Below are 12,748 nucleotides of genomic sequence, written 5' to 3' on the forward strand. Positions count from 1 at the left end.
ACTGGTTTCTGCCCTTATCTATATTACTGCCTTTTCTTCTGCTTTCTTTGGGTTTAAATGTAGCTCTTCTGCTCCTCTTTTGCTGGTTTTCAAAAACTACCTTTGCTTTTTTTTTTAATATGTCATTTAATTTTGTTTATATAACTTGATTTCTGACAGTGGATGTGTTGAACAAGCAGCTCTCAACGTTTCTGACGCCCACACGGCATGCACTGCTGTCGGCTCTGTCCTCTTGGGCCAGCTCTCGCCCAGGCTGCAGACTGCATGCAGGTCAGCATCCCTGGCTTGCATGTCCAGCCGACTGCTCAGCGTGGACCAGCCCAAACAACATCCACCATCAGGTCCCAGGGCTCCCATAGACAGCGCCCCCCCACACCCCCCGAGTGAGGCTTCACCCCTGACCTCTTTCCTCTCAGTCACAGGCAGGCAGGCTGCATGCTCTATCTTTAAAACACATCTAGGTCTGAGCGCTTGGCACCGCCTTCTCTCTCATTACCCCGGATGATACCACATCGACTCCCACGTGGCTCTGCACCAGACCCGCACTGGGCCACGTGCTGTCTGTTCTCACACGCAACAAGAGGGATCCGATTAAAGTGTCAGCGCCGTCAGGTCCCTCCTGGGCCCACAGCTTTCTAGTGGCCCCATCGTGAAGAAAAACCTCAAGTCCGGGCCACAGCTAGCAGCATCTGCCCTCCCGAGTTGACTCTTCTCACCACACTGACTCTGGCTCTCCCTCTAACACCCTGCCGTATTCCTGCTTCTACTATGTCTCCCATCTGCAAAGCACTGCCCTGGATGCCCCACGGCTCACTGCTTTGCTTCCTTCTGTTCACGCTGCATGTCCTCAGAAAGGCCTTCCCTGACAGACCCTGATACTCTATCCCCTTGTACTTTATTTTTCTTAGCACTCACTGCCCGGCATCATATTATACACTTGTCATGGTCTGCCCCTCCCCGCACTGTTCTGCTGGCCACCTCGCACCCTGTCCTATAGATGGAGTAGTACTAAGTCAGAATGAAAGAGGAAACAAATGAGGCTGCAGCAGCTAGGAGAATGCCTATAACCCACTCCTTGCTTCCCCCTCGATCTTAAGACTGATGAGGCACTGGACAAGATGTGTATGTGGCTCTACTTGGCCCCTCCCACCATCATTTCTTCCAGCTCTACTGAACATGTGGGTTCCTCAAATGGAGATCTCTCTCTCTCTCACCATAAATCTTCCTCTAGCTCCTTGGACCTGAAACCTTTCCCCACCTCAGCTGGCTTGTTCTCCAAGTGTCCTTCAAGTCTCAGCTTGGCTATCACTGGCTCTGGGGGGCCTCCCCTGACCCACTGAACTAGAGTCAGGGGCCTCCTCAGCTCGAAATGACCCAGGCCTTCCCTGTCAGAGTACATGTCACACTGCGACTGCCTCCCTCACCAGAATGTGAGCTCCTTGACAGCAGGGCTTGTGGCTTACCAACCTCAGAACCCTGGGGCCTAACAAGGGCTAAGGGCTTAACTAACACAGTGTGAATGAAAGAATGAATGAACAACTGAATTAATAAAAACCAAGTTTTGCTGAAGGAAGGGGGAAGGGGGGGGCCAAGGACCAGCACTCCACTCCCCATCCCTGTCATCCTCCAACATAGATGCACTGATTCAGCCACGTCGAGGAGCAGGTAAGCAATAATAACCCAGGGCCTGTGGGGTGTCAGCCAGTCAGAGCTCTCCATCCTGTCCTTGCCATAAGGCCCTAGTGCATGACAGGAGCAGGAGAAGAGGAGAGTAGCCTCCAGGCCCTGGCAGGAAGAGGTCACATCACCTCGAGTTCTGGTGGCTACAGTCCCCATTACCACTCCCTAACTCAGCCCAGGTCATACTGGTTGGCCACAGTTCCCAGGATGGCACCCAAAGAGAGGGCAGAGAAAGGCTCCTTCTGGACCTGTAGACAATAGTCAATGACAAGCTGGGTGCTGTAACCAGAACCCACAGCCAAGCAGCCAGGGCCCAAGTCCTGGGTCACAGTGCTGCCTCTGTCCCAGAGGGTCTGCTTCAGGACCCAGGACATCAGAGACCAGTAAGAGAACAGTGCAGACCAAACTTCACCCTCCCAAGGTCTAGTCTGTGTGTATGTGGAGTGGAGAACAGAGTTGTAGCAATCCACTCACCCGGCCTGTGGGCTCAGCAGTGTGGCTCTGGTATGGCTGCCCTCACCAGAGCCCCCAGACGCTCCTTCTTCAGTCCCAGTGACTCTCGCAATGCCAAAGAGCTCACGGCGCAAAGTCTCCTTTCAGCTTTATAGTTACGTCATTTTGTGCGGCATACGTGAGGATGAAGAGATACTGGGGTCCTCAATTAAGCTCCTACTATTGTTATTCCTCCCATGGGGAGGAATATCCCCATATCCTTCCCATATCCCAGATCAGACTCTGGAAGTTACAAAGGACTCAAGGGCTCTGGGGACCCCCAGCCCCAGCTGCTACTAGCCCAGGTCAGCCCAAGGGCTCCCTCCACAGCTAGCATGCTCTTGCCAGCCTTTGCTCAAAGGTGTACCTGCTCCCACAACCTCAGTGCTCACCTCTGCCAGGATGAGACCCATACCAGGCTTTTCCCCAACACTGAGTCCTCCTCATTCGCAGCATAGGCTGGGGCATCCCCATCCTCCCTACTCCCTGTCTCAAATCCACCCACAAAGTCTGCTGATACTATCTTTAAAGGGATCCTTGACCTTGGCCTTAGCCAGGCCCAGCACCTCCTTTCTGAACCCTGCCCTGCTCCATCACAGAACAGCTGCTCTGCCATCCAGCCTGGTCCTCCCTCCCACGACTGCCAAATTCAACACTGTCACCTTCTGAGCCACATAATCAAGCCTTTCACGGTGAAACCAAATTCTATTTCTGCCACAAGCTGTGTGACCTCAGGCAGACCATTTAGCCTCTCTGAGCCATGATCTCATCTGTAAAATGTATTTTGAAGGTGATTTAGAGGTTTTAACGGCAGTGAGGCAGAAAGCACCCAACACATGATAGACTTTGTGTTTGATCCCCACTATGCCCAAGCCCTGAGGCTTCCTACCCTGGCACAACAGGCTCCTGCTTCCCTCCTGCCCCCCTGGGAGGGTTGTTTGCAGGCAAGAGCTCTCTCCCAAGCTTCCTGTGTGTTGTCGCATGAGGTGGGCAGGAGAGGGTGTAAGGCTGAACAAAGGGACCACAGGGAAGGAAACTGCCCACTACCCCATGTTTCTCAGGACCTCAGTTTCCCCTCAGCTCAGTGAAGCTGTGATTTCTATATGCAAGGCCAGGATGGGGAGATTTCTACATGGAGGCCAGGAGGGGCTGCCTGAGCAGCAGGAGAGAGCCTGTGATGCATTGGGAAAGGCTGAAAAACAAAAGCACCAGAATCCAAATCAGGAAAGCCCAGGGCCGGGGTTGCCGTGGCAACCTGCAGCAGGCTCCCAGCCTGGCACTCAGCCTCTGTGGGGTGGGGGCCGGGACTTGCCAGGCTCGGCTGCCCCCGCCTTCGAGGCCTCCTCCACAGAGTACCTCGGCTGACACGGGGGAGGGGCTGGGGCACAGAGCCACACCTCTGCCCTGTCAGGTGGGCCACAGTTCTAGCTTTAGCGAGATCACTCCTCTCCAAGAGTAAGGCCTACACACCCAAGGGCTTCCTGAGAGCCACAAGCCACCCCCAATCCTTCCACCACCCAGGCCCAGCACCAACTGCTCCACCCTAGCCCACAAGCTGCCTGGGCTGACACAGCACTCAGGCTTCCACCACTGCCAGTGGCCGCAAGGTTAATACTTGAGAATATAGTACAGCGTCCGTGAGATGATCCCCCAGACCTTCCCTCAGAGCCAGGTGGGGGAAAGAACGAGCTTGGATGCCAGATCCTGATGCAGTGCTTTATGCATGTTTTCTCTCACTTAATGGCACTCCCCTATGATCGTTGAGAAAACAGGGTCAGGGGAAGGTAAATGACTTCCCAAGGTCGCAGAGCTACTGGTTGTTAAAGAGCTGGTGCCAGCCAGGGTTTTCCAACTCCTGAGTCCGGACCGTTCCTATGGGGCCTATTACTAGATGCTGTGGGCTTACCATCCGGCATGTCATCAGGGGCCCCTCAGTGGCCTGTCACCCAACAACCTGCCTAACTGCCCTAGGGGGCTCCCAGACACAGCCCCCCAACCACAGGACTGTGCCCCACCTAAAGAGACACAAAACAGACAATGGCTCTCATGCCTCCATTTAATGGCCAAGGCAGCACTGCCCAGATGATACTCAGGCCCCAGTAAGGAAGTCCTCCCTTCTGCCTGGTATCCCCTGAAGAGCCTACCCAAGCTGGTGCCCAACAGTCTCACCAGTGCCCCGGTCCAGTCCTGGTGTTAGGGGCAATCTCATCTCAGCTCCTTCAGCAAGCTGTTGATAGATCCCAGCAGTTCCCGAAAGTATCCCTCATCCTCACCATCTTGGAGCTCCAGGGTGGCCAGAGCCTGGTACTCAGCCTGAAGGCTGACCAGTGTCCTGCTGAGCTGGGGGTCCTGATGGTAGCGGTCCCGGCAGGTGGCCAGGAGGGCTCCCAGGGTCTGCAGCACCTTTTCGCGGGCATCATGCTCGGGGAGGGCCAGGAGGTGAGCAGTGATCTCACACCAGCCCTGCTCCCGCAGGCCTGGTAGGAGGTGCACCTGGCGATACTGCTGCAGCTTCTCTGGGGGAGTCTCCTGGGTCAGCTCGGCTTCCTCCTCCGCAAACATCTGCCATCCGTGTGGCCACACACCAGGGATGGGGTTGGGGAGAGAACACACAAACATCAGTCAGCTCTGCCCTTCAGACAGGAAGGCATGTGGCTGATGATGAGTCCACCCCTCTGCCTCCATCCTTTTGTGCCTCCAAAGTCCAACATGGGAGAAGGTCAGCTGGACTCATGACTTCACACAAGCTCCCCCACCCATTTATCCCTACGTCCACCTGTCTGTATCCATCCATGCATTCATCAAAAACAGCTGGGCAATGTGCCAGAGAAACCAAGATGGAGACCACATCCTAGCCCTCAAGGAGCTCAGTGTCTAGCAGGAGAGTAAAAATTAACTGAATATTTCCTAAATAGCAAGATGAATTTAGTTCAGCAGTGTAGTGTGGAGGCAGATAGGCTAGGTTCAAATTCCTGCTCCATTACGGACAGCCAAACGGCCTTAGGCTGCCACTGCATCATCTCTTACGTGGCGATGACATGACCCCCCTCAGGACTGTTGGGGGGACTCACTGGGGTAGTGAACACACACGCAGCCAGCATCCGGCACACAGCACACCCAAAACATGACCTTTGCTATCAAGTAGAATCACATCATCTACACTTGAAGCAGCGTTAGCTGTAAAGTGGTGTGTACAGCACCGTCCTCACTACCACTAGATCCACTCCCTCAGAAGAGTCAGGACACAGGGCAGAGCAGATGGCATTTCCCTGAGGTGGGAGGCCAAGGAGGAGCTCTCCAAGTGGGTAAGATGAAGGGTCCACATACAGGAGGGTCGCAACAACAGGACTGGGCCCACCTCCTATCTGAAGAAGGGCAGGTTGTTCTTGTCCGTGGGGCATGAGGGTCAGGCTGAAGCCCAAAACACACAGAACCCTGGCTGTGCCTCCAAGGAACATGGCCTTTATGCCAAGGGCCTGGGGAGTTGAGATAAATTTGGGCAGAAAGTCACATGCTTGGCCAATGGCTGTAAAGTACAGAAACCCATCCCCACTAGCAGGAAGTGGTGGAAGCCAACCCTGCTAGGCTGCCAGAGGCAGGGAACACCTGAAACAGCTGAGTTTCCAGCTTATTTCAAATGTAAGAGGAAGGCTATGCAGAGGCAGAGGGTGCACAGTGGGGAGATGTCCCTTCCTGGCTGTACTAAGTGTCCCTGCAAGAAGAAAGAAGAAATGTCGGCCCTAACTCCAGGTGAGAATGAGGCATACAGAGGACAGGGAAGGCAAGAGGAAAGCCCAGGAGAGACCAGGGGCCACAGTGCACCACCTAAAGGCCTTGGGGTCCATGGGGCCTGGTGGAGGGAGCAGGCAGGGGCAGGGATCATCATCTTGTAACAGAAAAGGATGAGAGGAACCTGGTAGTCTTTTCTTAACCCACCTTCAAGTGCCACAGCTCCGCCTCTAGAACATCACAGTCCTCCCAGCCCTTTGTCTCTGCCCCTGTGCCCTGTCCCTCACTGCACTTCGTCAGTCCAGTGCCTCCCACTCCCAACCTGCCTCCCCCAGCCCTCTGATGGCAGACTGCTGCCCAGCCCCAAACCCTCCACCACTGGGCACTTCTGATGATAAAGACTAAACCCCTTCCCAAGGACTTCAAGGCCCTGCAGGGTCCACCCTGACCTGCACTTGGCCTCATCCCCATATCCACCCTCACTCATGCACCTGTCACACTAAATGTCCCCCAGAGCCTTTAAGGTACAGCTTGGAGGTGCATTCCTACCCAACCCCAACTCCATAATAACTCATTCCTCAGATCTCAGTGCCTCCCCTGACTCCCCAGAAGAGGTCAGAGCCCCTGACTTGTAAGCCTCTGCAGACCACATGCTCCAGGTAATACTCGGATAAAAGCCTGCCCAAAAGCACCAAGAGAGAAGGGACCAGGGACCTGGGAGAGCACTGGGCAGGGCAGACAACCAGTCACCACCTGTGGTGGAAGAAACCGGTGAGCGGGTCATCCCTGTATCCCCTCAGCTCCATGGAGGCATGGAATGGATGTGGATTCACGACCACTGGCCAGCATCTCACTCTGCAGAAGCAGCAATCTGAGAGGCGGTCCACTCTCCATGGGAAATCTGCATTTCAGCTGCTACTTTGCCACAACACCACCCTCAAGGTGTGGGGCACCTCAAATAGCAACCCGACATGCCTCCATCTCAGGCAGCTCCGATCAAGTCCCAGTCTGATTAGTTCTCCATTCTTTCCAAAGAACCACAAGAATTACCTCAAGCATAGTGTGGCTGACGTGTGCCTTAAGGTCTCTGGCTGGCTGCAACTCCTCCACCACCCTCCTCATCCCACCCCAGAGAAGGTGTCTCTGTACTGTCTGCAGAGACACCAGTCCCTCCCCAGCATTCACAGCACCCCAAAGCCTCAAGGCAAGCTCCGGGGGCCAGCTGACTCAGGCAGCTCTCTGGGGATACACCAATGTCACAGGAGTCGCCACCCAGGACTGGGACAGCAAAGAGATACGCAGTACACCAGAGCAAAGAGGTGAGTTTCTCCTGGGAAAGGCCAAGCCAACATGCAGGTCTTTCTCCAGGCTTGCTTGCCCCTTCCCAAGAAGTCAACTGTGCCCAGGCCTTATTAATTGGATGTGAGCACCACATGACTGCCTGCTGTTATGGGTTTCTGCAGCCTGAAGAGGGAGGGAGAGATAGCGGGTGGGGCAGGCAAAAAGAATGAGAGACAAGGTAGGCCAAGAGAAACAGCGCCAGAGAGTGAGCACACAACTGCAACTAACTGACCGAGAAGCAGCAACAGACAACTCTGACCCTCAGTCTGAGGCAGGGGCAGGAAGGCAGGCTGGGCCTCTCAATCTCCAACATTCAGCACTGGTTCCAGTGGCTGCCCAGCCCTGCTTCCTAAATCCGCAGTCGGCTGTTCTAGGGAGAGTGCAGCCCGAGAGAGGCAGCTGAGAAAGCCCGGCTAATGCTCTCTGTAGCCGCTGAATTAAGAATACAGACCTGGCTGGTTTTATGCAGCTTTAATTAAGATACTTTTCAGGCTCACAAACACCAAAGTGGGTTGGACACCAAGTATCCTCCCAGGTGGCAACAACAGGGGTCCCCGGGCCCCTCGAGGGCAGCCATTCTGAGCCCTCACCCAAAGCCAAAGCTCCCAGAGGAGGCACCTCCAGGTTTCTAAAATCAAGATTCAGCATCATTCCAGCCTCTGGCTAATTAGTGTTCCGGCTGCTGCAAGGGCTCCCAGACACAGCTGCTCCAGCCCACCTGCTCCTCATCACTCCCACCCTAGGCTTTAGCCAAATGAAATGACCTTTCATTCCATGAAGGGCTGACCTGGCCATTTCTGGCCTTCCATCATGCTGAGCCTGCCGCGTGCATACTCTAGCCTGGCCACTGTCAGTGCCCCTGCCCCTGCTCCTCCTCACCAGCCCTCAGCTTTCAGTTTAACAGTCACTTCCCACAGGATACCCTCCCGGAGGTCTCAGAAATTCTGGGTGCAGGGCCCTCACAGTATCCCCATCTGCCCAGCATAGTCTGGCACATTTTCTCAGGATCATTGTCATGAGGATGGAAGGCTAGATAGAAAAGATGTGGGAGGGGGCGGGGGTCAAATGGCCAGAAGCAAAGTAAAGTGAGGGGGAGGCACAACACATCCAGGCACTCACCTTTTCAGTGACCAGGTCATAAAGCAGAGTGACCACACGCACAGCCAGCACCTCTGTGCCCTTTGCCTGCACTAGGCTCCTCAGGACCTGCAGCCCCCCCAGTTTCAGGAACTGCTGCTGGGCATAGGGGAAGTGTCGCAGGAGGGAGCACAGCGCAAACAGGACCTGCAGAGGGTGAGGAGCAATGTGGAGCTGGCCCTGCCGCAAGGCCCAGCGGAGGCAGCCAGAGGTGCACCCACTACCCCACCCCTGGCCCACCCACCACCCACAGGGATAGCTACACTCCAGAACACAGGTCTGTGAGAGCCAGAAGAGAGGCCAGGACAGGAAACCTTTAACATCACCCAGTGGACAAAGGCCGAGGACAGGGAGCCAGAAGGTGGCACCCGAAACTAATCATGGGAGCTGAACCTAGGCCTCCAGATGGCTCAGCAGGCTGCCATGCTGCTTTGGGTGAGTGGGACCCCTTCCCCTATGCCACCCCGTGGATGACCACTCAGATCCCAAGGGTAATGTAAAGTCTGAAAAGGGACCCGTGCCTTTCAGGCTCCACAGGTGTGCTAGGGGCTGGGCAGGAGGAACGGAACAGAAACACACCTTCTTCTTTGCAGTGAGAGGCTGCTCCGTAGCCAGGATGACCAGCAGCTTCTGGAGGGCTCCCCCTTCAATGGCCTCTACTTGGACCTTTGGGTTGCTGGGGGGAAAGCACAGGACAGCATGACATTGTACCTACTCACCAACTTGGGGGAATGCCATTGTACTCCCCAGGGATCTGGGTGGTTAGGGAGATGCTAAGATAAGAGCCATACCCTAGGGAAAAAAAGGCGCACAAGGCAGTGTTCCCACTTGGGACAAGCTAGAACTTAGCTGAGGGAACAGGCCAATTGCTAAACATCCACCCGGGTATGAAGGCCTATGACCAAAATGACAGGGCCAACGGCTTCCATGCCATTGCCCTACCGTCTAGCAGCCAACAGGCTGGGATGACCTGGGAAGAGAAATCACTTCTACCATTTTAGGATCTCCTGATGCTAAAGGTGCTTCTCAGTGTCCCTCGCATGGAAAGCCTTCCCCCACACTCCCCAAGCCTGCATAGGTTCTTCTTCCTTCCATGATCCCAGGCAAACATACACTGGGGAGCAATTATTAAAAACTCTGTCCTCCTCTGAGCATGAGCTCCTCCAGTCCCGGGGCTGGAGCCCATTCCTCTTTCCTGTCCTGGATGGAACTCACAGACCACATATAGTCAATGCTTGTGGGAAGAAAACAGGGAGAATGAATGAGATCCAAGGAGACTCTAACCCTAAGTAGATCCTAAAACAGGGCCAACCCAGATGCCTCCCCACTGTGAGAGTAGCTACTGTGATTGTCCCTGTACTCTCAGCACTCAGCACAGAGCCTATGTCATGGGATCCAGGAAAACAGGGCAAGAATGACACATGTGCACAACCAGAACTATATCAACCAACACACAGCAACACTAAAACACTCAAAACCTAGAGCTGCCTCTGGAGATCTTCTCCCTGTTCTGGGCTGGAGAAAGAGTGATAGGTTCAAACATTCAGGCACAACTCTCCTAGATGAAAGGATAGGAGCCTGGCTGTTGAGACCTCCATAGGGCAGGGTGCCAGGCAGGGGATATGTCTGGGAACCTCTTGCTTTCTAAGATCAAATTAGTGATCAATTAGGGAATAAGTGCCAAGCACAGGGACCTGTGTAGTTAGGCCCTTGAGGGACCTGTGTAGTCAAGGTTCCCTCATCAACCACTTAGGAGGCCTCAGAGAAGAAAGGTGGTGGCAGGCTCCCAAAAAGCCCAAAACCAGGAGGAGGGGGAGGGGCCAAGCCAGAGGTCACAGGCTGGCTCTCACACTCCCCAGACAGCCCACAAAGGGCACCGAGTCTTTTCTTGGCTCTGGCTCCTTCACCTTAGCATGACCACCAGCTCCCTGGAGACCCCAAAAGCATCTGCTCCTCCTAACCCCCAACATCGGCAAGGGGCCTTCATGGCATGTTGCAGAGTAAGGCAGGGTCTGAAACCCAGGCGGAAACGGGAGGCACGTTAACAAGAGGGTTCACACTGCTACTTGCAGGAGAGGGCCTGCCACACAGCAGGTGCTCTGTCAAAGATGGCCCAATGGCATAGTGATGGGGCTCAAGTGAGGCCTCAATGGACCACCCTCCATTCCTACCAGGCACTAGCTTCAAGTTTCAAAGAGGACTTAGCAAGCTGAGCCAGTTTTCCTGCTGTAAATGGGAGGTGCCTGAGTGCTTCTGCATCCTCTCATCTAGAAAGGACGTGCAGAGTGGGTGCTACCCTGTCCCACTGCAACTCCACTGGTGGGTTTGAGGAGCAGCCTGGAGATGGGTTGGGGTCTCTGGGGAAAGGAAGCTGACAGCTCCTCTCCAGACAGGCAGGTGGGCACCAGTGCACAGGGAGCCTGGGAGCTGAGTCCTTCCCCTGCCCTCTGCTCCCCCAACTTGAGAAAAGCAGCTGCTTCATCAAAGTGTGAGCTAATTAGGACTGTCTTTGCCATCATGTGCCTGAGGAACACTCACCCGCAACAGGCAGGGTCTTTTCTAGGAAAAGACGACCCTGCTGAGAAATTCACACAAACACCAAATACTGCTTCCTAAGAAAGGGGGGCTGTGAGACCCAGCATCACATCAGCCTCAGAGGATGCATCAGAGAGAGCATACAGAGCAGCAGGGACAAGGCCCTCCAAAGAAAGCATATAGGGCTTGGTCGTGGTTTACAGATCTGCTGAGAACAAGACCCAGGGATGAGATAATCTCCCGGCCAACTCCAGAAGACAAGGGTGGGGGATCTTAGGAGACCCACTTGAGCATGCTGAGTACAGGGACCTACCTGGGCACCATCCAGAGTAATAGTCCTGTCACGAACATGAGGCGGTATTGGGGGAGAGGGGAACTGTGCTCACCCAGGTCTGAATGGTTAGAAGGGGAGAGAAGTACCAGGGCAAAAAGCAGAGGGCTCAAACCATGTAGGCAGATCCCTGGGATCCTCCAAATAGAACATGAGCTGACTAGGAGTAAAGAAAAGATGCCAAAAGCCATTAAGAGATAGGGCTTCCCTGGTACTCCATATCCACAGGAGCCCTGATATAAGATGCAGAGGGCCAGACCACACTCTGTCCCAGGAAAGATGCAGAGGCCAGCCACTGCTAGGTGGTTGCACAGAGAAGCCCCACATGCAGGGCAGATTTGGGGGGGGGGGGGAGCTCAGCCTGATATCGGCCACCAAACAAGCCAGGATTCACATAGGAGAGAGACCACACCACCAGACCTTATTTACAAGTTTCAGAATGAATGAATGACCAAAAAGCTCTGGGGGATCAGAAAAAGAACAGGAAGGTCTGGGGTGGGAGAGCCAGGAGGGCTGCACTGGAGAAGAGGCATTGCAAGAAGCTGAAGTTCAGGTGAAGCATAGCTATGGACAGGAGGAAGGGCAGGTGCTCAGGGAAAAGCAGGGGTCTGTGTGGAGAGGTGACACCATTCAGTACAAAGCTGCCCTGGAAAGTCATGGAAAATGGGGCTGAGAGGTGCAGCTGACAAGCAGCACCAGTGCAGGTCAGGAGGCCACGATGCTTGTAGCGCCAAGGAGGCCTGCTGGCTGGGACCAAGGAGGGGCGATGCAGGACCCAGATCCTGTCCATAAAGCAGAGCCCACTGCTGCTTCTTCCTCGGGAAATGCCGCACCCAAAGTAAGAGTTGTAACAAGCTCCTTCAAGGCACACAGACACCAGAAAGGGCCCAGGAGCAGCGTCTGCCTCAGGACAGTGGCCCTGGGGACAAGAGATGAGATGGGAGAACACTCTGAGCCCCGCAGTTTACCACTCCCAGGTCAGGTTGGCTCTGGGTATGTAGTGTGTACCTCTAACGTGACCAGCATCCCTTCTTTCCCACCCCTCAGTACAGTCACTCTTTGCTCTCCCTTCCTCTAAGACACTCCTCAGAGTGCCTCTCTCACTCCTTATGGTCCCGACGGGGCGGGTCTCAACCCCCTAGAACCCACAGAAAGGCTTGAGGATCGAGTACAGGTCCATGGTCCATCACAGCCTGCCATCACCATGGCTTCTGTGGGCCACCCAGGACTGGATAACCAGAGCACTCAGTCTATGCTAGAGTCAGGACAAAAAGAAGTTTCCTTCTCCATAAGATAGGTTGCTATAAACCAGGAGCATGTATGGTTATGCCGATAGCAGCTGGGTCCCACCCTATCCCCATGGAGAGAAGCCCATTAGGGGAGTAGAGAATAGAGCTCACACAGAAGTAAACCAGAAGGAAAAAGAGACTGATGTCTTTGTCACTTGCTTTGTCACTTGCTGAAATCATTCTCATAAGGCAATAAACCTACATTTTCACCTAC

General features: G+C 54.5%; 1 protein-coding gene across 2 annotated transcripts in view; it reads right to left on the minus strand.

Annotated features, from left to right (window-relative positions):
- Positions 1–4,214: 4,214 nt before the first annotated feature.
- The window catches only part of SIL1 (SIL1 nucleotide exchange factor), a 218,973-nt gene continuing 210,439 nt past the window's right edge, over positions 4,215–12,748 (minus strand). For both annotated transcript variants that reach the window (XM_030319258.2, XM_030319266.1), the window contains 3 exons: positions 8,959–9,055; positions 8,362–8,526; positions 4,215–4,734 (listed from right to left, as the gene is read on the minus strand). In XM_030319258.2, coding sequence (XP_030175118.1) covers positions 4,378–4,734; positions 8,362–8,526; positions 8,959–9,055 — 619 coding nt within the window. In that variant the 3' untranslated portion in view covers positions 4,215–4,377. The remainder of the gene's footprint in view (positions 4,735–8,361; positions 8,527–8,958; positions 9,056–12,748) is intronic.

This window comes from Lynx canadensis, chromosome A1, assembly GCF_007474595.2.
Source record: "Lynx canadensis isolate LIC74 chromosome A1, mLynCan4.pri.v2, whole genome shotgun sequence".
NCBI lineage: Eukaryota > Metazoa > Chordata > Mammalia > Carnivora > Felidae > Lynx > Lynx canadensis.